The 23,930-nt window shown below is 46.8% G+C and overlaps 1 protein-coding gene across 3 annotated transcripts in view; it reads left to right on the top strand.

Annotated features, from left to right (window-relative positions):
• The first annotated feature begins 389 nt into the window (after nucleotides 1-389).
• Nucleotides 390-23,930, top strand: part of polq (polymerase (DNA directed), theta) — a 75,869-nt gene continuing 52,328 nt past the window's right edge. For 2 of the 3 annotated variants that reach the window (XM_090226296.1, XM_090226293.1), the window contains exons 1-12: nucleotides 390-641; nucleotides 928-1,119; nucleotides 3,970-4,452; nucleotides 4,587-4,825; nucleotides 5,023-5,211; nucleotides 5,288-5,418; nucleotides 9,549-9,705; nucleotides 11,150-11,264; nucleotides 14,321-14,522; nucleotides 15,069-15,210; nucleotides 15,824-15,976; nucleotides 16,362-16,574. In XM_090226296.1, the coding sequence (XP_090082422.1) occupies nucleotides 1,049-1,119; nucleotides 3,970-4,452; nucleotides 4,587-4,825; nucleotides 5,023-5,211; nucleotides 5,288-5,418; nucleotides 9,549-9,705; nucleotides 11,150-11,264; nucleotides 14,321-14,522; nucleotides 15,069-15,210; nucleotides 15,824-15,976; nucleotides 16,362-16,574 (2,095 nt within the window). In that variant the 5' untranslated portion in view covers nucleotides 390-641; nucleotides 928-1,048. The remainder of the gene's footprint in view (nucleotides 642-927; nucleotides 1,120-3,969; nucleotides 4,453-4,586; nucleotides 4,826-5,022; nucleotides 5,212-5,287; nucleotides 5,419-9,548; nucleotides 9,706-11,149; nucleotides 11,265-14,320; nucleotides 14,523-15,068; nucleotides 15,211-15,823; nucleotides 15,977-16,361; nucleotides 16,575-23,930) is intronic. The other variant, XM_090226295.1, reaches the window with a different exon arrangement.

Raw genomic sequence — 23,930 nt, 5'->3', positions numbered from 1 at the left:
ACATTGTATTGCATTGCAGTGAATGGAGTAGGTGGGAGTAGAACATGTTGCTGGGTATTTAGACCTCAGTCCCCCTACAATATATACATTCTACAGACCGTATTGAGTAATCCCAACCGCACTTTTACTTCAGGTCCTAGAATAGTCTTCTCTATGCATATCATATACAGTGTATTGTATTGGCAGCATTTATTTGACCTTGGAACATGTTTTAAAACCGACATTTTAATACAAATGTCACTTAAATATGAACACATATGACTCAATGTTCTTGTTCAGCCTATTATTTTTTATATATCATGAATAAATACAGTTTTGCGACACCTTTCTACGATTACTTCTATTTGGACAATTTTCGTAATTCCTTGACCCGGAAGTACGTTTTTAGTGTTGCTGGTATGCCTTTGTATGATACCCCTCTGGCTGAACATGTCAATTCTTTAAAGGTCAGAAAGCTCAGAACAGTTTCATAAACTCCTATTTAAAATATGAATTAAAGTGTTGCTGTAAATGTGGATGGTTTGAGGATAATTTAGATTTCCCAAGTGAAAGTCCATGTTTACGACTGTCAACGAACGGAAGTTGTTGTACACCGTCGGACTTTTTTTAGTGAAACATTGGCGGTATTTTCGATTCTTCACGTATGTTTCCATCTTCCTACAAAATATTTATTGTTGTTGTCCCCTTTCTTTTATTTGTTGACATTATTTGCAGAAACAAACGTAGCTTACTCGGTGATATATTCAGAACTTTTGCATGCTAATGTTGTTAACGTTATCTGGCGAAACGTTTAATTTTGTAGCAAAAAGTGACTACAGCTAACGTAGCTACTTTAACGTTAGCTAACGGTTGATACAAGTATACTAATTAATGTTTTATTTCACCATGATACGCTGTCGTAGTGAACCTGCTGCCTGTTTGCTCCAGCCAGCCCAGTAACAGTGAGGTCGGATATGGAGGGTTGCTGAGTCCTGCTCTCGACCGGGGTCCGTCAGCCAGTCCAGCCGGACAGGACTCCGGTCAGGAGACGCATAGTTAGGACGACAGGATGAGCTCCACGGCCCCCCCGGCCAAGAGGAAATGTTACATGGGACGACATCAGATCATCAAGAAAAACAGGTGGACATTTTCTTCTTCTCCACACGACACTGAGTTAACTTGTCATGTTAACACACCTGTGTCCCACTGTGGAACAGCAGTTGACTCGTTCACATAATGTACTGGACTAGATTTCGAAACTCGGTTATTTACTATATTATAACATTAAGAGGTTTTAATATTATTAGGGATGGGCACTGCTACGGACGTTCGTATTTGATTACTTGCTAGTTACTTATTAGAAGAAAAACAATAGCCCTATTTGAATGAAAACGCTTTTCAAGCGTGTAGCTTGTTATTGTCGGTCAATCAAAGCAGCACTACCGTCAAAATCTACGTTTATTGGTCGCGTACAGATATATTTACAGATGTTATCGCAGGTGCAATGAAATGCTTGTGTTTCTAGCTCCAACAGTGCAGTAATATCTATCAATACAAAACAATACACATAATCCAAAAATTAAAAATAAAGAAATATCAGAATAATCAATGTCAGAGTCCAGAATATAAATATATAATGGTGTGTATAGACAGTATGGACAGTATATGTTCTGTTATAATCTCCACCCGGCACAGACAGAAGAGGACTGTCCACCCCTCATAGCCTGGTTCCTCTCTAGGTTTCTTCCTAGGTTTTGGCCTTTCTAGGGAGTTTTTCCTAGCCACCGTACTTATACACCTGCATTGCTTGCTGTTTGGGGGTTTTAGGCTGGGTTTCTGTACAGCACTTTGTGACATCAGCTGATGTAAGAAGGGCTTTATAAATATATTTGATTTGAAAAGGTGAGTACAGCAGTAGTTATATAGGAACCATTACTAGAATACAGTATATACATATGAAGTGGGTTAAACAGTATGTAAACATTATTAAAGTGACCAGTGTTCCATGTCTATGTACATAGGGCAGCAGTCTCTAAGGCACAGGGTAGAGTACTTAGTGGTAGCCAGCTAGTGACTAAGTTCAGGGCAGGGTACTGGGAGGAGGCCGGCTAGTGGGGACTGTTTAACAGACTGATGGCCTAGAGATCGAAGTGGTTTATCAGTCTCTCGGTTCCAGCTTTGATGCACCTGTACTGTCTCCTAGGGCCGGGACACTGAGCACACCAAACTATTTGGACCTTTAAAAACCTGCTGTATGTAAAATAGTGTGTGCTATAGCTTGGAAAATAAATAACTCTGGATGACCGCATAATTATGTTTGTTTCCAAAATTAGGGTTGTTTTCCTAAAAGGTTAAATTCGCTTCGTGTTTTGTTTCCTTGCCACGATAGTAATGAGTATCTCGATACTGGTATCGTCCCGTCCCTACTGTCTCCGCCTTCTCGATGGTAGATGGGTGAACAGGCTGTGGCTCGTGTGGATGAGGTCCTTGATGATCTTCTAGATGGTAGCAGGGTGAACAGGCTGTGGCTCGTGTGGATGAGGTCCTTGATGATCTTCTTGGCCTTCCTGTAACACCGGGTGCTGTAGATGTCCTGGAGAGCCCTGCAGTTGCGGGTGATGCAGTTACTGCACCAGGCGGAGACACAGCCTAACAGGATGCTTTCAATGGTGCATCTGTAGAAGTTTGTGAGGGTCTTAGGGGCTCAGCTGACTTTCTTCAGCCTCTTGTGGTTGAAGAGGTGCTGTTGAAGGGACTATTTCAATCAATTCAAATGTATTTATAAAGCTCTTTTTTACATCAGCCGATATTAGAAAGTGCTATACAGAAACCCAGACTAAAACCCCAAACAGCAAGCAATTCAGATGTAGAAGCACTTCAGGTCGTCAGTGATGTGCACGCAGAGGAACTTGAAGCTTTTCACCCTCTCCACTGCGGCCCCAGATTGGCACATGCTCTCTCTGCTGTCTCCTGTAGTCCACGATCAGAAGAGGTTATCTTCCTGGCACCACTCTGTAGAGCTGGGACGATAAACCGAAAATTACAGACACCGACATTTCTGACTCATACCGAAGCAATTTAGATCCAGTTGCAGAGGGAGGTGTTCAGTCCCAGGGTCCTGAACTTAGTGATGAGCTTGGAGGGGACTATGGTGTTGAACGCAGAACTGTAGTCAATGAACAGCATTCTTACATAGGTATTGCTTTTGTCCAGGGGGAAGTGTGCAGTGTGATGGAGATTGCGTTGTCTGTGAATCTATTGGGGCGGTAAGCAAACTGAAGTGGGTCTAGGGTGGCAGGTAAGGTAGAAGTGATATGATCCTTGACTAGTCTCTCAAAGCACTTCATGATGGACAGGAGTGAGTTTTTTGGGCCGGTAGTCATTCAGTTCAGTTATCTTTGCTTTCTTGGGTACAGGAACAATGGTGGCCAACTTGGAAGTCCTACTCACATCGGCCATGGGGATCGGGAGCACACAGTCCTGTTATAACCCTGTGATCATTACTATATTATAACGTGACTAGATGTTATAACCCTGTATTCATTACTATATTATGACATGACTAGATGTTATAACCCTGTGATCATTACTATATTATAACATGACTAGATGTTATAACCCTGTATTCATTACTATATTATACCATGATTAGATGTTATAACCCTGTGTTAATTACTATATTATAACATGACTAGATGTTATAACCCTGTGTTAATTACTATATTATAACATGATTAGATGTTATAACCCTGTGATCATTACTATATTATAACATGACTAGATGTTATAACCCTGTGATCATTACTATATTATAACATGACTAGATGTTATAACCCTGTGTTAATTACTATATTATAACATGATTAGATGTTATAACCCTGTGATCATTACTATATTATAACATGACTAGATGTTATAACCCTGTGTTAATTACTATATTATAACATGACTAGATGTTTTAATGTTTTAACTCAGTGTTTCTCTCTGCAGTGTCCCAGACCCTGAGCAGCCACTCACCCCAAGACGCTCCAGTCGCCTGCAAAACACTCATACGCACACGCTGCGTGACAACACACACACGGCCCAGAATGTGGCTGCAGGACAGGTGTGTGTGGTAGGAAACTCCTCCTTAGACCCTGGAGAGGAGATGCTGCAGGTTCTGGATCCTGGAGGGATGAAATTAACACATGGGGTAGAGATGGGGGTATCTTTAATCCAGAGAGGGGTATGCCACGCCTCTGCAGCTCCAGCCAAGACCTCCCACAGCCTGACACCAGGACCAGAGGTCGGGGCTAGGGTTGGACTGGGACCAGGTGTGTGTGAGCATCCAGGGCTGGTTCAGACAGCGGACTGTAAGGACCTGGCTCAGTGCCTGCTGTTCAGTGAAGACTCAGAGGACAGAGAGCATGCTGGGACGCTTCCACACAGACCTGCGGACGCCACACCCCCTCAGAAGAACTGCAGCTCCAGAGGGTGTGTTTTTACCAGTAGATTAATATACAAACAAAAAACATTCATTTGATCTTGTTATAACTTTATTGACGTGGTTGTACCTTTAACAGCCGTGCCAATAAATGTTTATTTCATTTGAATGTTGTCGTTGACAGTAGGAAGCGCAGGGCCAGGGGGAGGAGCTCTGAGACCACACCCACAGGAAGAGGAAATGGTTCCTGCCAGAATGCTGACTCCCCATTGGACGTGTCTGATGACTTCATCCTGTTCAGACCCTCCCACCTGGCACGGGCGAGGGAGAGCGCGGCGCTACAGCGGTCTCTGAGGAACAACATGTCAGCCTCTGTTCTCACGCCCCCTACTGGCCTGGAGGCCAGCACACTCAACGCTACAGGTACGAGATGAAAGAACGTACGTGTGTGTGTGTGTGTGTGTGTGTGTGTGTGTGTGTGTGTGTGTGTGTAACGCGTGTGTGGTGTATAACGTGTTGTGTGTGTGTGTAATGTGTGTGTAACATGTGTGTGTGTAACGTGTGTGTGTGTAACGTGTGTGGTGTATAACATGTGTTGTGTGTAACGTGTGTTTCCCCAGGTGCAGGTCTATCAGCGGTGTTTATGCGTCCAGACGAGCAGTGTGACAGGTTGTTGTTGTCCAGCTGGGGGCTGCCTGCTGCGGTCCTGGAACGCTACCGTCGTCATGGTGTCTCCTCCATGTTCCCCTGGCAGGCTCAGTGTCTCAGTCTGGGACGCGTGCTGCAAGGACACAACCTGGTCTACTCAGGTACCCTGACCTCATGACCCTACCAATCTACCCCGCCCCAGAACCCTGACCATTAACCCCTGACCTCTAATCCCAGCCCCAACCAGTGCAGGGAAGACCCTGGTGGCAGAGCTGTTAATGCTGAAGAGAGTCCTGGAGACCAGGAGGAAAGCTCTGTTTATTCTGCCCTTCGTATCCCTGGCCAAGGAGAAGATGACCTACCTACAGGTACAGTGGAAGTTAGAGAGGGATAGAGGGAAGGAGAGGCTGAAATGCTCTGTGTATATGTACAGGGCCTTGCAAAAAGTATTCAGACCCCTTGGATTTCTTCACATGTTATTGTCTTACAAAGTGAGATTAAAGTGGATTTAATTGTCATTTCTTTTTGTCAACAATCTACACATAAATTAAACAACAAAAAAATAGTCGTTGCATGAGTATTCAGCTCCCTGAGTCAATACATGTTTGTTAGAATCACCGTTGCCAGTGATTACAGCTGTGAGTCTTCCTGGGTCAGTCTCTAAGAGCTGTGAGTCTTCCTGGGTCAGTCTCTAAGAGCGGTGAGTCTTCCTGGGTCAGTCTCTAAGAGCTGCGAGTCTTCCTGGGTCAGTCTCTAAGAGCGGTGAGTCTTCCTGGGTCAGTCTCTAAGAGCTGTGAGTCTTCCTGGGTCAGTCTCTAAGAGCGGTGAGTCTTCCTGGGTCAGTCTCTAAGAGCGGTGAGTCTTCCTGGGTCAGTCTCTAAGAGCTGCGAGTCTTCCTGGGTCAGTCTCTAAGAGCGGTGAGTCTTCCTGGGTCAGTCTCTAAGAGCTGTGAGTCTTCCTGGGTCAGTCTCTAAGAGCGGTGAGTCTTCCTGGGTCAGTCTCTAAGAGCGGTGAGTCTTCCTGGGTCAGTCTCTAAGAGCGGTGAGTCTTCCTGGGTCAGTCTCTAAGAGCGGTGAGTCTTCCTGGGTCAGTCTCTAAGAGCGGTGAGTCTTCCTGGGTCAGTCTCTAAGAGCGGTGAGTCTTCCTGGGTCAGTCTCTAAGAGCGGTGAGTCTTCCTGGGTCAGTCTCTAAGAGCGGTGAGTCTTCCTGGGTCAGTCTCTAAGAGCGGTGAGTCTTCCTGGGTCAGTCTCTCAGAGCTGTGAGTCTTCCTGGGTCAGTCTCTAAGAGCGGTGAGTCTTCCTGGGTCAGTCTCTAAGAGCTGCGAGTCTTCCTGGGTCAGTCTCTAAGAGCGGTGAGTCTTCCTGGGTCAGTCTCTAAGAGCTGTGAGTCTTCCTGGGTCAGTCTCTAAGAGCGGTGAGTCTTCCTGGGTCAGTCTCTAAGAGCGGTGAGTCTTCCTGGGTCAGTCTCTAAGAGCTGCGAGTCTTCCTGGGTCAGTCTCTAAGAGCTGTGAGTCTTCCTGGGTCAGTCTCTAAGAGCGGTGAGTCTTCCTGGGTCAGTCTCTAAGAGCGGTGAGTCTTCCTGGGTCAGTCTCTAAGAGCGGTGAGTCTTCCTGGGTCAGTCTCTAAGAGCGGTGAGTCTTCCTGGGTCAGTCTCTAAGAGCGGTGAGTCTTCCTGGGTCAGTCTCTAAGAGCGGTGAGTCTTCCTGGGTCAGTCTCTAAGAGCGGTGAGTCTTCCTGGGTCAGTCTCTAAGAGCGGTGAGTCTTCCTGGGTCAGTCTCTCAGAGCTGTGAGTCTTCCTGGGTCAGTCTCTAAGAGCTGTAAGAGGGGATGTCTGATAGTTTTTCTGATTGTCTTAACTCACCACCACTAATGAGCTGTGGAGTTTCTCAAAATCATGTTTTTCTTCACCTGAAACAGCGAGTAAACAGAGTGTGTTTTTAGGATCAATTGAGAAGTTCATCAAAGTATTTGAACAATATTTCCAGCTCTCTCCCTTTCGATAACCACTCAGCATGAAAGGAACAAATGTAATGTTCTGATCCAGTGGAAACATCGTAGAATACCTGATTACTTCTTATCCCTTTTGCACAAATAGCCTACAGCTGTGTCTGTCCCAAGCTCACTGGCTTGGGAAACTGAGGGCCCAGAATATTTTATACAATGTTTCAAGTTTGCTAGTGCGATTTTTGGGCCTGCCTAGTTGATAATTGATGCAATGTTTACAGTTTGTTGCAGGCAGGCCATGTGATTTATAGGATATTTTCTTTTATCGGGATATTGTCTACCTGCAGACTGCAAAGTTTTTATTTGTTGGCTTTATGTCGGCTATTTCTACATAGTTGGCAATATAAGTTACTTTTAGATTTGTATAATTTTCATTTAGATAGAATGTAGATTAACCACAGACTGATTTTGAGATACAAAGGCTATTATAAATGAAATGAAACTGTTCCAGGAAAATGTGCATGAAAATCATGATTGGCACATATATCTCTGTACCGGTACCCCCTGTATATAGCCTCCACATTGACTCTGTACCGTAACACCCTGTATATAGCCTCCACATTGACTCTGTACCGGTACCCCCTGTATATAGCCTTCACATTGACTCTCTACCGGTACACCCTGTATATAGCCTCCACATTGACTCTGTACCGGTTCCCCCTGTATATAGCCTCCACATTGACTCTGTACCATAATACCCTGTATATAGCCTCCACATTGACTCTGTACTGGTACCCCCTGTATATAGCCTTCACATTGACTCTGTACCGTAACACCCTGTATATAGCCTTCACATTGACTCTGTACCGTAACACCCTGTGTATAGCCTTCACATTGACTCTGTATCGGTACACCCTGTATATAGCCTCCACATTGACTCTGTACCGTAATACCCTGTACATAGCCTCCACATTGACTCTGTACCGTAATACCTTGTATATAGCCTCCACATTGACTCTGTACCGTAATACCTTGTATATAGCCTCCACATTGACTCTGTACCGGTACCCCCTGTAAATAGCCTTCACATTGACTCTGTACCGTAACACCCTGTATATAGCCTCCACATTGTCTCTGTACCGGTACCCCCTGTATATAGCCTTCACATTGTCTCTGTACCGGTACCCCCTGTATATAGCCTTCACATTGTCTCTGTACCGGTACCCCCTGTATAGAGCCTCCACATTAACTCTGTACCGTAATACCCTGTATATAGCCTCCACATTAACTCTGTACCGTAATACCCTTTATAGAGCCTCCACATTGTTATTTTACTGCTGCTGTTGAATACTTTGTTTATTTTCTATTTTTTACTGAACACTTATTTTTTTAAAGTATTGTTGGTTAAGGGCTTGCAAGAAAGCATTTCACTGTAAGGTCTTCTACACCAGTTGTATTCAGCGCATGTGACAAATAACATTTTATTTGATATCGGTAGAAATAGTAAGATAAATTGTCACTCCAAATGGAAAAGGTTTCCGACCCTTGGTGTAGCCTGTTACCAACTACATCAGGAGCACAAAGCCAGAATCTGCAAAGGCCAGCTGCTGCAGCAGGAGGGTCAGGAACAGGTTCCGGCTATCTTGATCTCTGGCTCCCTCTTGAGTCATTTGTGTGTCTTAATTATTTAATCAAACGGCGTGCTTAAAGCATCAGACCAGTTCGGTACATAAAGTTGATTTATTAAAACACATAGTGTTTTAACACAACGTGTCATTAACAACTTCACTGAGTACCACTCTTCATATTTTCAACATGGTGGTGGCTGCTATATGTTATGGGTATGCTTGTCAAATTAACTTTTCAGCAGGACAATAACCTAAAACACACAAGACGACATTGAATGTTCCTGAGTTGCCTAGTTACAGTTTTGATTTAAATTGGCTTGAAAATCTATGACAAGACTTGAAAATGGCTGTTTAGTAATAACCTTTTCAGAGCTTTAAGTATTTTTGAGAGAATAATGTGCAAATATTGTGCAATCCAGGTGTGCAAATCTCTTAGGGACTTACCCAGAAAAACTCACAGCTGTAATCGCTGCCACAGGTGCTTCTAACATGTATTGACTCAGGAGTGTGAATACTTATGTAAATGAGATATTTCTGTATTTCGTTTTCAATACATTTTCTAAAATATATAAAAACATGACAAATACAATCGGAAAGTATTTTCACCCCTTCCCTTTAGACGGGTTTGTTCTCAGAGTGTGTCCTCAGAGACAGTGTGTGTGTCCTGTCCGGAGTGTGTCCTCAGAGACTGTGTGTGTCCTGTCCGGAGTGTGTCCTCAGAGACAGTGTGTGTGTCCTGTCCGGAGTGTGTCCTCAGAGACAGTGTGTGTGTCCTGTCCGGAGTGTGTCCTCAGAGACAGTGTGTGTGTCCTGTCCGGAGTGTGTCCTCAGAGACAGTGTGTGTGTCCTATCCGGAGTGTGTCCTCAGAGACAGTGTTTGTGTCCTGTCCGGAGTGTGTCCTCAGACAGTGTGTGTGTCCTGTCCAGAGTGTGTTCTCCGAGGCGGGGGTGTGTGTGGAGGGCTACATGGGAGGCCGGGCTGCTCCAGGAGGTTTCAGTAGTCTGGACGTAGCAGTGTGTACTATAGAGAAGGCCAACTCCCTCCTCAACAGACTCATAGAGGAGGATTCCATGGACCTACTGGGTAGGTGTTGATGTTGAAACATGAACAGTATGTTGCTACTGTAGTGTAATAATCTAATCTGCTGTGTGTAGGTGTGGTAGTGTAATAATCTAATCTGATGTGTGTAGGTGTGGTAGTGTAATAATCTAATCTGCTGTGTGTAGGTGTGGTAGTGTAATAATCTAATCTGCTGTGTGTAGGTGTGGTAGTGTAATAATCTAATCTGCTGTGTGTAGGTGTGGTAGTGTAATAATCTAATCTGCTGTGTGTAGGTGTGGTGGTGTAATCTAATCCGCTGTGTGTTTTTAATAATCTAATCTGCTGTGTGTAGGTGTGGTAGTGTAATAATCTAATCTGCTGTGTGTAGGTGTGGTAGTGTAATAATCTAATCTGCTGTGTGTAGGTGTGGTAGTGTAATCTAATCTGCTGTGTGTAGGTGTGGTAGTGTAATCTAATCTGCTGTGTGTAGGTGTGGTAGTGTAATAATCTAATCTGCTGTGTGTAGGTGTGGTAGTGTAATAATCTAATCTGCTGTGTGTAGGTGTGGTAGTGTAATAATCTAATCCGCTGTGTGTTTTTAATAATCTAATCTGCTGTGTGTAGGTGTGGTAGTGTAATAATCTAATCTGGTGTGGTAGTGTAATAATCTAATCTGCTGTGTGTAGGTGTGGTGGTGTAATCTAATCCGCTGTGTGTTTTTAATAATCTAATCTGCTGTGTGTAGGTGTGGTAGTGTAATAATCTAATCTGCTGTGTGCAGGTGTGGTAGTGTAATAATCTAATCTGCTGTGTGTAGGTGTGGTAGTGTAATAATCTAATCCGCTGTGTGTTTTTAATAATCTAATCTGCTGTGTGTAGGTGTGGTGGTGTAATCTAATCCGCTGTGTGTAGGTGTGGTGGTGTAATAATCTAATCTGGTGTGGTAGTGTAATAATCTAATCTGCTGTGTGTAGGTGTGGTGGTGTAATAATCTAATCTGCTGTGTGTAGGTGTGGTGGTGTAATCTAATCCGCTGTGTGTTTTTAATAATCTAATCTGCTGTGTGTAGGTGTGGTAGTGTAATAATCTAATCCGCTGTGTGTAGGTGATAATCTAATCCGGTGTGGTAGTGTGATAATCTAATCTGCTGTGTGTAGGTGTGGTAGTGTGATAATCTAATCTGCTGTGTGTAGGTGTGGTAGTGTGATAATCTAATCTGCTGTGTGTAGGTGTGGTAGTGTGATAATCTAATCTGCTGTGTGTAGGTGTGGTAGTGTAATAATCTAATCCGCTGTGTGTAGGTGATAATCTAATCCGGTGTGTGTGATAATCTAATCTGCTGTGTGTAGGTGTGGTAGTGTAATAATCTAATCTGCTGTGTGTAGGTGTGGTAGTGTAATAATCTAATCTGCTGTGTGTGTAATAATCTAATCTGCTGTGTGTAGGTGTGGTAGTGTAATAATCTAATCTGCTGTGCTGTGTGTAGGTGTGGTGGTTGTGGATGAGCTTCACATGGTAGGAGACTCTGGTAGAGGATACCTGCTGGAACTACTGCTCACCAAGATACGATACATCGCCCTCAAACACAACACCAACAACAGGTACATCTGGGGGGGGGGGGTCTGATACATCGCCCTCAAACACAACACCAACAACAGGTACATCTGGGGGGGGGGGGGTCTGATACATCGCCCTCAAACACAACACCAACAACAGGTACATCTGGGGGGGGGGGGGTCTGATACATCGCCCTCAAACACAACACCAACAACAGGTACGTCTGGGGGGGTCTGATACATCGCCCTCAAACACAACACCAACAACAGGTACATCTGGGGGGGTCTGATACATCGCCCTCAAACACAACACCAACAACAGGTACGTCTGGGGGGGGTCTGATACATCGCCCTCAAACACAACACCAACAACAGGTACGTCTGGGAGGGGGGGGTCTGATACATTGCCCTCAAACACAACACCGAAAACGGGTACATCTGGGAGGGGGGGGTCTGATACATCGCCCTCAAACACAACACCAACAACAGGTACGTCTGGGAGGGGGGGGTCTGATACATCGCCCTCAAACACAACACCAACAACGGGTATGTCTGGGGGGGTCTGATACATCGCCCTCAAACACAACACCAACAACAGGTACGTCTGTGAGGGGGGGGGTCTGATACATCGCCCTCAAACACAACACCAACAACGGGTACATCTGGGGGGGGGGGGGGGGGGGGTCTGATACATCGCCCTCAAACACAACACCAACAACGGGTACATCTGGGGGGGGGGGGGGGGGTCTGATACATCGCCCTCAAACACAACACCAACAACGGGTACATCTGGGGGGGGGGGGGGTCTGATACATCGCCCTCAAACACAACACCAACAACGGGTACATCTGGGGGGGGGGGGGGGGTCTGATACATCGCCCTCAAACACAACACCAACAACGGGTACATCTGGGGGGGGGAGGGGGGGGTCTGATACATCGCCCTCAAACACAACACCAACAACGGGTACATCTGGGGGGGGGAGGGGGGGGTCTGATACATCGCCCTCAAACACAACACCAACAACGGGTACATCTGGGGGGGGGAGGGGGGGGTCTGATACATCGCCCTCAAACACAACACCAACAACGGGTACATCTGGGGGGGGGGGGGGGGGTCTGATACATCGCCCTCAAACACAACACCAACAACGGGTACATCTGGGGGGGGGAGGGGGGGGTCTGATACATCGCCCTCAAACACAACACCAACAACGGGTACATCTGGGGGGGGGGGGTCTGATACATCGCCCTCAAACACAACACCAACAACGGGTACATCTGGGGGGGGGAGGGGGGGGTCTGATACATCGCCCTCAAACACAACACCAACAACGGGTACATCTGGGGGGGGGAGGGGGGGGTCTGATACATCGCCCTCAAACACAACACCAACAACGGGTACGTCTGGGGGGGGGTCTGATACATCGCCCTCAAACACAACACCAACAACGGGTACGTCTGGGGGGGGGTCTGATACATCGCCCTCAAACACAACACCAACAACGGGTACGTCTGGGGGGGGGTCTGATACATCGCCCTCAAACACAACACCAACAACGGGTACGTCTGGGGGGGGGTCTGATACATCGCCCTCAAACACAACACCAACAACGGGTACGTCTGGGGGGGCGGTGTCTCTGTAAGTGTGTTCAACAAGGCTTCTGTTTGCAGCGAACATGTTGAACGGTTTGAAGATACAGTGGGGCAAAAAAGTATTTAGTCAGCCACCAATTGTGCAAGTTCTCCCACTTAAAAAGACGAGAGAGGCCTGTAATTTTCATCATAGGTACACTTCAACTTTGACAGACAAAATGAGAAAAATAAATCTAGAAAATCACATTGTAGGATTTTTTAATGAATTTATTTGCAAATTCTCACGTTAGTCTCATTCCAAACGTCGTAAATTGTTGGTTATCTGCATGAACCCAGTCTTCACTATGAGTCATCCATACATCAATTGTCTTAAATCATTTATTTATTAATTAACTAAATAATCACAGAAATGCACAAACAGTAGATATAGTTACAAGGAAATGATAGAGGATGTGCCCTAGTGGGCTAAACCGGCATCGCGGCTTGGTGGACAAGCAGAATTCTGTATGCAGAGTTTCAATTTGGTGTTTGTCGTATTTTGTGAATTCTTGGTTGGCGAGCGGACCCCAGACCTCACAACCATAAAGGGCGATGGGTTCGATAACTGATTCAAGTACTTTTAGCCAGAGCCTAATTGGTATGTCGAATTTCATGTTCCTTTTGATGGCATAGAAGGCCCTTCTTGCCTTGTCTCTCAGATCGTTAACAGCTTTGTGTGGCACTGATTTTTAGGCCGAGGTAGGTATATTTTTTTGTGTGCTCTAGGGCAACAGTGTCTAGATGGAATTTGTATTTGTGGTCCTGGCGACTAGACCCTTTTTTGCAACACCATTATTTTTTTTAGCTTACTGAGATTTACTGTCAGGGCCCAGGTCTGGCAGAATCTGTGCAGAATATCTAGGTGCTGCTTTGGTTGGTGACAGAAGCACCAGATCATCAGCAAACAGCAGACATTTGACTTCGGATTCTAGTAGGGTGAGGCCGGGTGCTGCAGACTTTTCTAGTGCCCGCGCCAATTCGTTAATATATATGTTGAAGAGGGTAGGGCTTAAGCTGCATCCCTGTCTCACACCACGACCCTGTGGGAAGAAATGTCTGTGTTTTTTGCCAATTTTAACCGCACACTTGTTGTTTGTGTACATGGATTTTGTTGTATGTTTTACCCCCTACACCACTTTCCATCAATTTGTATAGCAGACCCTCATGCCAAATTGAGTCGAAGGCTTTTTTAAAAATCAACAAAGCATGAGAAGACTTTGCCTTTGTTTTGGTTTGTTTGGTTGTCAAGTAGGGTAAATTTGTGCTTTGTCTTATGGTAATTTGGTAAAAAGCCAAATTGACATTTGACATTTTTTTGGGCTGGAGGGTTTGTATTTTGTCCTGTAGTTCAGTATAATGCATTCTGGATCTCGATCTCTCTATATCTCTATCTCTCTATATCTCTATCTTTCTATATCGCTATCTATCTCTATATCTCTCTCTCTCTCTCTCTCTCTCTCTCTCTAGCTCCTTATCAGAAGGTATCCAAATCGTGGGTATGAGTGCCACCCTCCCAAACCTGTCCCTGCTGGCTGGGTGGCTGGATGCGGAGCTTTACCAGACTGACTACAGACCCGTCCCGCTGAAGCAGAGGCTCAAGGTGGGGAACAGCATCTACGACTCCAGCCTCTCTCTGGTCCGAACCTTCGAGCCCCTGATCACGGTCAAGGTAGGAGCTGCTACTGTAGTAACTACAACAAGTTACTGTTGTTCTGGTCTTTATTCTTAAGTTCATCTTCGATAAAGAGGATGTTGTGATATTTATTTATTTTATTTATACATTACCGTTTATATATAGACAAAAGTTTGGGGTCACTTATAAATGTCTTTGTTTTTGAAAGAAAAGCACACTTTTTTTGTCCATTAAAATAACAGAATTGATCAGAAATACAGTGTAGACATTGTTAATGTTGTAAATGACTATTGTAGCTGGAAACGGCTGATTTTTTATGGAATATCTACATTTATCAGCAACCATCACTCCTGTGTTCCATCGGCACGTTGTGTTAACTAATCCAAGTTTATCATTTTAAAAGGCTCATTAAACCCATTTGCAATTATGCAGTTGAAAACTGTTGTCCTGATTAAAGAAGCAATAAAACTGGCCTTTAGACGAGTATCTGGTGCATCACCATTTGTGCTCCACAAAACATCAGAGGAATTATCGACACGGTGTGATGACCTTTAATTATGTAACGTGTGTGTGTGTGTGTAGGGAGATGAGGACCACATACTGTCTCTATGTTATGAGACAGTGAGTGAGGGTCACTCTGTCCTCCTGTTCTGTCCTTCCAAGAGCTGGTGCGAGAAACTGTCTGACAGTATTGCTAGAGCGTTCTACAACCTCAGACACACAGGTACACACACACACCACACCACACCACACACACAGTGTGGTATTAGTATACTTGTGAGGACTTTTTGGGGACCAACAACTCATTCCCATTCAAAATCCTATTTTCCCTAACCATAATCCTAATTGTAACCCCTAAATGACATTTTATAAGTGAGGAAAATCTCCTCACTGCTGTGAATTTTAGTTTGTTTGCTATTCTTGTACTTCTGGTCCTCACAAGTACAAACACACACATGCCAAGACGAGTGTTCAAAGCTGTCATCAAGACAAAGGGTGGCTACTTTGAAGTATCTCAAACATAAAATATATTTTGACACTTTTTTTGGGTTACTACATGATTCCATATGTGTTATTTCATAGTTTTGATGTCTTCACTATAATTCTACAATGTAGAAAATAAAGTAAAACCCTTGAATGAGGTGTGTCCAGACTTTTGACTGGTACTGGATGTACACACACCCTTCTAAAGATTTGGAGTCTGTTTCATTATTATTATTATCAGAAGATATACATATTATAGAAATGTCTAGCAAGTTGATTTAACCTTTTAGAGAAGACAATTGGCTGCTCAGTTATGGACTATATGTGATACAGATGTATTTATCTCGTCTCAGGTGGTCAGGTGGTCAGTGGCTCAGCGCTCCAGGCTGTGGCATTGGACCAGGGGGGAGTGGTGGATGTGTTAGCCCAGCTCAGACGCACCCCGGCTGGGTTAGACCCAGTCCTGCAACGCACCGTGCCCTGGGGGGTGGCCTTCCACCACGCTGGTACACACAGACAGACCTCACACAGACAGACAGACCTCACACACACAGACAGACCTCACACACACAGACAGACCTCACACACACAGACAGACCTCACACACACAGACAGACCTCACACACACAGACAGACCTCACACACACAGACAGACCTCACACACACAGACAGACCTCACACACACAGACAGACCTCACACACACAGACAGACCTCACACAGACCGCACACAGACAGCACACAGACAGCCCGCCCACAGACAGACAGCCCGCCCACAGACAGACAGCCCGCCCACAGACAGACAGCCCTCACACAGACAGACAGCCCTCACACAGACAGACAGCACACAAAACACACCATTGTAATGTTAATGTTAACACTCCTCTCTGCAGGTTTGACGTTTGATGAGCGAGACGTGTTGGAGGGAGCATTCCGAGGGGGCGTGGTCAGAGTGTTGGCGGCGACCTCAACCTTGTCATCGGGGGTCAACCTGCCTGCACGTAGGGTTATCATACGAACTCCGACCTTTAATGGCCGTCTGCTCGACCCCCTGACCTACAGACAGATGGCCGGACGCGCCGGGAGGATGGGAGTCGACACTGAGGGTGAGGAGGGGGAGGATGGGAGACGACACTGAGGGTGAGGGGGAGGATGGGAGACGACACTGAGGGTGAGGAGGGGGAGGATGGGAGGATGGGAGTCGACACTGAGGGGGAGGATGGAAGGATGTTAGTCGACACTGAGGGGGAGGATGGAAGGATGGGAGTCGATACTGAGGGTGAGGAGGGGGAGGATGGGAGTCGACACTGAGGGTGAGGAGGGGGAGGATGGGAGTCGACACTGAGGGTGAGGAGGGGTAGGATGGGAGTCGACACTGAGGGTGAGGAGGGGGAGGATGGGAGTCGACACTGAGGGTGAGGAGGGGGAGGATGGGAGTCGACACTGAGGGTGAGGAGGGGGAGGATTGGAGTCGACACTGAGGGTGAGGAGGGGGAGGATGGGAGTCGACACTGAGGGTGAGGTGGGGGAGGATGGGAGTTGACACTGAGGGGGAGGATGGGAGTCGACACTGAGGGTGAGGAGGGGGAGGATGGTAGTCGACACTGAGGGTGAGGAGGGGGAGGATGGGAGTCGACACTGAGGGGGAGGAAGGGGAGGATGGGAGTTGACACTGAGGGTGAGGGGGAGGATGGGAGTCAACACTGAGGGTGAGGAGGGGGAGGATGGGGAGTCGACACTGAGGGGGAGGATGGGAGTCGACACTGAGGGGGAGGATGGGAGTCGACACTGAGGGTGAGGAGGGGGAGGATGGTAGTCGACACTGAGGGTGAGGAGGGGGAGGATGGGAGTTGACACTGAGGGTGAGGAGGGGGAGGATGGGAGTCGACACTGAGGGGGAGGAGGGGGAGGATGGGAGTCGACACTGAGGGGGAGGATGGGAGTCGACACTGAGGGGGAGGATGGAAGGATGGGAGTCGACACAGGGGGAGGATGGAAGGATGGGAGTCGACACTGAGGGTGAGGAGGGGGAGGATGGGAGTCGACACTGAGGGTGAGGAGGGGGAGGATGGGAGTCAACACTGAGGGGAAGGATGGGAGTCGACACTGAGGGTGAGGAGGGGGGGGGGTTAGGAGGATGGGAGTCGACACTGAGGGTGAGGAGGGGGAGGATGGGAGTCGACACTGAGGGGGAGGATGGGAGTCGACACTGAGGGTGAGGATGGGGAGAATGGGAGTCGACACTGAGGGGGAGGAGGGGGAGGATGGGAGTCGACACTGAGGGGGAGGATGGGAGTCGACACTGAGGGGGAGGATGGAAGGATGGGAGTCGACACAGGGGGAGGATGGAAGGATGGGAGTCGACACTGAGGGTGAGGAGGGGGAGGATGGGAGTCGACACTGAGGGTGAGGAGGGGGAGGATGGGAGTCAACACTGAGGGGAAGGATGGGAGTCGACACTGAGGGTGAGGAGGGGGGGGGGTTAGGAGGATGGGAGTCGACACTGAGGGTGAGGAGGGGGAGGATGGGAGTCGACACTGAGGGTGAGGAGGGGGAGGATGGGAGTCGACACTGAGGGTGAGGATGGGGAGAATGGGAGGATGGTAGTCGACACTGAGGGGGAGGATAGGAGTTGACACTGAGGGTGAGGATGGGAGTCGACACAGGGTGAGGAGGGGGAGGGTGGGAGTCGACACTGAGGGTGAGGATGGTAGTCGACACTGAGGGCGAGGAGGGAGAGGATGGGAGTTGACACTGAGTTGGAGGATGGGAGTCGACACTGAGGGGGAGGGATGGGAGGATGGGAGTTGACACTGAGGGGGAGGATGGGAGTCGACACACAGGGGGAGGATGGGAGTCGACACTGAGGGGGAGGATGGGAGTCGACACTGAGGGGGAGGAGGGGAGTCGACACTGAGGGGGAGGAGGGGAGTCGACACTGAGGGGGAGGAGGGGAGTCGACACTGAGGGGGAGGAGGGGGAGGATGGGAGGATGGGAGTCGACACTGAGGGGGAGGATGGGAGCCCAGTACAGACAGTCGTAGAGCCCAGTACAGGACCGTGTCACAAGGCTACATAGTCATAGGATTTACGCGTCACAATGTTGAGTTGAATGGTACTATTACACTGGTCATATTCCACAGTCATTCAGTAACCTCTTTACATACTGCACAGAGGAGTGAATTATTACTAGCTCACTATCTACAGGCCACTAAAAACCAGGCAGACATCTAGTGTCCTCTGGTTTTAAAGACCCTCTATCTTAGGGGTACAGGCAGTGAGATCTGGTTAGAACCTGTTCTCGTTTGTATTAATTTTCTAAGGAAGTGGAGCCAATTACTCATTATCTTTTTTCTTAGCTTGCCTCCCCTAGAAAGGGGTTTAGCTCTTTGTGTAGAGGAAGTCTAAAAAAAAATGGTATAATTTGTAAATGAACATATTCCTTATTCATGATGAATTCTGTCTGATTCCTTGAACGAGTTTTCCTCAACAACAACTGCTGGAGTGAATACCCAGCATTCCTTCCACTGCTGGAGTGAATACTCAGCATTCCTTCCACTGCTGGAGTGAATACCCAGCATTCCTTCCACTGCTGGAGTGAAATTAAATGTATTGGACATGATTTGGAAAGGCACACACCTGTCTATATAAGGTCCCACAGTTGGCAGTGCATGTCAGAGCAAAAACCAAGCCTTGATGTCGAAAGAAATTGTCCGTAGAGCTCTGAGACAGGATTGTGTTGAGGCACATATCTGGGGAAGGGTACCAAAACATTTCGGCAGCATTGAAGATCCCCAAAAACACAGTGACCTCTGTCATTATTTAAACGTAAGAAGTTTGGAACCACCAAGACTCTTCCTAGAGCTGGCCGCCCGGCCAAACTGAGCAATCGAGGGAGAAGGGCCTTGGTCAGGGAGGTAACCAAGAACCCAATGGTCACTCTGACAGAGCTCCAGAGTTCCTCTGTGGAGATGGGAAAACCTTCCAGAAGGACAACCATCTCTGCAGCACTCCACCAATCAGGTTTTTATGGTAGAGTGGCCAGACAAAAAGCTTGAAGTTTGCCAAGAGGCACCTAAAGACTCAAGATTCTCTGGTCTGATGAAACCAAGATTGAATTCCTTGGCCTGAACACCAAGCGTCACATCTGGAGGAAACCTGGCACCATCCCTACGGTGAAGCATGGTGGTGGCACCATCCCTACGGTGAAGCATGGTGGTGGCACCATCCCTACGGTGAAGCATGGTGGTGGCACCATCCCTACGGTGAAGCATGGTGGTGGCACCATCCCTATGGTGAAGCATGGTGGTGGCAGCATCATGCTGTGGGGATGTTTTCAGCGGCAGGGACTGGGAGACTAGTCAGGATCGAGGGAAAGATGAACGGAGCAAAGTACAGAGAGATCTTTGATGAAAACCTGCTCCAGAGCGGTCAGGACCTCAGACTGGGGCGAAGGTATGTAACCAAAAGAAGTGTTAAACAAATCAAAATATATTTTACCTGTACGATTCTTCAAAGTAGCCACCCTTTGCCTTAATGACAGCTTTGCACACTTGGCATCCTCTCATGCTTTTCCAACAGTCTTGAAGGAGTTCCCACATATGCTGAGCACTTTTTGGCTGCTTTTCCTTCACTCTGCGGTCCAATGTATCCCAAACCATCTTAATGGGGTTAAGGTCAGGTGATTGTGGAGGCCAGGTCATCTGATGCAGCACTCCATCACTCTCCTTGGTGAAATGGCCCTTACACAGCCTGGAGGTGTGTTGGATCATTGTCTTGTTGAAAAACAAATGATAGTCCCACTAAGCGCAAACCAGATGGGACGGCGTATCGCTGCAGAATGCTGTGGTAGCCATGCTGGTTAAGTGTGCCATGAATTCTAAATAAATCACTGCCAGTGTCACCAGCAAAGCACCATCACACCGCCTCCTCCGTGCTTCACGGTGGGAACCACACATGCAGAGATCATCCGTTCAAGTACTTTTTGTCTCACAAAGACATGGAGGTTGGAAACAAAAATCTCAAATTTGGTCAAAGAACATATTTCCACTGCTCGTGTTTCTGCTGTTGTTCACAAATGCTCTCCATCCAACCTCACTGAGCTCGAGCTGTTTTGCAAGGAGGAATGGGGAAAAAATTCAGTCTCTCGATGTGCAAAACTGATAGAGACATGCCCCAAGCGACTTACAGCTGTAATCGCAGCAAAAGGTGGCGCTACAAAGTATTAACTTAAGGGGGCTGAATAATTTTGCACGCCCAATTTTTCAGTTTTTGATTTGTTAAAAAAGTTTGAAATATCCAATAAATGTCGTTCCACTTCATGATTGTGTCCCACTTGTTGTTGATTCTTCACAAAAAAATACAGTTTTATATCTTTATGTTTGAAGCCTGAAATGTGGCAAAAGGTCGCGAAGTTCAAGGGGGCCGAATACTTTCGCAAGGCACTGTACCTGCTGGAGCGCGTGCTACGGGTGGGTGCTGCTATGGTGACCAGTGAGCTGAGATAAGGCGGGGCCTTACTTATCAGAGACTTGTAGATGACCTGAAGCCAGTGGGTTTGGCGACGAGTGTGTAGCGAGGGCCAGCCAACGAGAGCGTACAGGTCGCAGTGCCAGTGTGTTTGGCGACGAATATGAACACAGTGGTGGGTAGTATATGGGGCTTTGGTGACGAAACAGATGGCACGGTGATAGACTGCATCTAATTTGTTGAGTAGAGTGTTGGGGGCTATTTTGTAAATGACATCGCACGAAGTTGAGGATTGGTAGGATGGTCAGTTTTATGAGGGTATGTTTGGAGGCATGAGTGAAGGATGCTTTGTTGCGGAATAGGAAGCCAATTCTAGATTTAATTTTGGATTGGAGATGCTTAATGTGAGTCTGGAAGGAGAGTTTACAGTCTAACCAGACACCTAGGTATTTGTAGTTGTCCACATGTTCTAAGTCAGAACTGTCTAGAGTAGTGATGCTAGATGGGCAGGCAGGTGCGGGTAGTGATCGGTTGAAGAGCATGTATTTAGTTTTACTTGCATTTATGAGCAGTTGGGGGCCACGGAAGGAGAGTTGTTTGGCATTGAAGCTCGTCAGGAGGTTAATTAACACAGTGTCCAAAGAAGGGCCAGAGGTATACAGAAAGATGTCGTCTGCGTAGAGGTGGATCAGAGAATCACCAGCAGCAAGAGCGACATCATTGATAAATATATATATATATATATAGAGAGAGAAAACAGTCAGCCCGAGAATTTAACCCTGTGGCACCCCCATAGAGACTGCCAGAGGTCCGGACAACAGGCCCTCCGATTTGACACACTGAACTCGATCTGAGAAGTAGTTGGTGAACCAGGCGATGCAGTCATTTGAGAAACCAAGGCTGTTGAGTCTGCCAATAAGAAGAAACCTTAGCCATGTTGATGAATACAGCTGCACAGTAATGTCTCTTATCGATGGCGGTTATGATATCATTTAGGACCTTGAGTGTAGCTGAGGTGCACCCATGACCAGCTCTGAAACCAGATTGCCCAACGGAGAAGGTACGGTGGGATTGGAAATGGTCGGTAGTCTGTTTGTTATTTTGACTTTCGAAGACTTTAGAAAGGCAAGGTAGGATAGATATAGGTCTGTAGCAGTTTGGGTCAAGAGTGTCATCCCCTTTGAAGAGGGGGATGCCCGCGGAAGCTTTCCAATCTTTGGGAATCTCAGACGACACGGAAGAGAGGTTGAAAAGGCTAGTAATAGGGGTTGCAACAATTTCGGCAGATCATTTTAGAAAGAGAGGGTCCAGATTGTCAAGCCCGGTTGATTTGTAGGGGTCCAGATTTTGCAGCTCTTTCGGGAATATCAGCTGTCTGTATTTGGGTGAAGTAGAAATGGTGGGGGCTTGGGCAGGTTGCTGTGGGGGGTGCCGGGCAGTTGACCGGGGTAGGGGTAGCCAGGTGGAAAGCATGGCCAGCCGTGGAAAAATCACAATGAATTAATACTGGAACACTGGTCACCTTAATACTGGAACACTGGTCACCTTAATACTGGAACACTGGTCACCTTAATACTGGAACACTGGTCACCTTAATACTGGAACACTGGTCACCTTAATACTGGAACACTGGACACCTTAATACTGGAACACTGGTCACCTTAATACTGGAACACTGGTCACCTTAATACTGGAACACTGGTCACCTTAACACTGGTCACCTTAATACTGGAACACTGGTCACCTTAATACTGGAACACTGGTCACCTTAACACTGGTCACCTTAATACTGGAACACTGGTCACCTTAATACTGAAACACTGGTCACCTTAATACTGGAACACTGGTCACCTTAATACTGGAACACTGGTCACCTTAATACTGGAACACTGGTCACCTTAATACTGGAACATTGGTCACCTTAATACTGGAACACTGGTCACTTTAATACTGGAACACTGGTCACCTTAATACTGGAACACTGGTCACCTTAATGCTGGAACACTGGTCACCTTAATGCTGGAACACTGGTCACCTTAATACTGGAACACTGGTAACCTTAATACTGGAACACTGGTCACCTTAATACTGGAACACTGGTCACCTTAATGCTGGAACACTGGTCACCTTAATACTGGAACACTGGTCACCTTAATACTGGAACACTAGTCACCTTAATACTGGAACACTGGTCACCTTAACACTGGTCACCTTAATACTGGAACACTGGTCACCTTAATACTGGAACACTGGTCACCTTAATACTGGAACACTGGTCACCTTAATACTGGAACACTGGTCACCTTAATACTGGAACACTGGTCACCTTAATACTGGAACACTGGTCACCTTAATACTGGAACACTGGTCACTTTAATACTGGAACACTGGTCACCTTAATGCTGGAACACTGGTCACCTTAACACTGGAACACTGGTCACCTTAATACTGGAACACTGGTCACCTTAATACTGGAACACTGGTCACCTTAATACTGGAACACTTGTCACCTTAATACTGGAACACTGGTCACCTTAATACTGGAACACTGGTCACCTTAATACTGGAACACTGGTCACCTTAATACTGGAACACTGGTCACCTTAATACTGGAACACTGGTCACCTTAATACTGGAACACTGGTCACCTTAATACTGGAACACTGGTCACCTTAATACTGGAACACTGGTCACCTTAATACTGGAACACTGGTCACCTTAATACTGGAACACTGGTCACCTTAATACTGGAACACTGGTCACCTTAATACTGGAACACTGGTCACCTTAATACTGGAACACTGGTCACCTTAATACTGGAACACTGGTCACTTTAATACTGGAACACTGGTCACCTTAATACTGGAACACTGGTCACCTTAATGCTGGAACACTGGTCACCTTAACACTGGAACACTGGTCACCTTAATACTGGAACACTGGTCACCTTAATACTGGAACACTGGTCACCTTAATACTGGAACACTGGTCAC

The sequence above is a fragment of the Oncorhynchus mykiss genome, chromosome 29 (genome assembly GCF_057628025.1).
Source record: "Oncorhynchus mykiss isolate SJ-2025 chromosome 29, ASM5762802v1, whole genome shotgun sequence".
NCBI lineage: Eukaryota > Metazoa > Chordata > Actinopteri > Salmoniformes > Salmonidae > Oncorhynchus > Oncorhynchus mykiss.
This window is presented reverse-complemented; position numbering and strand designations above follow the sequence as displayed.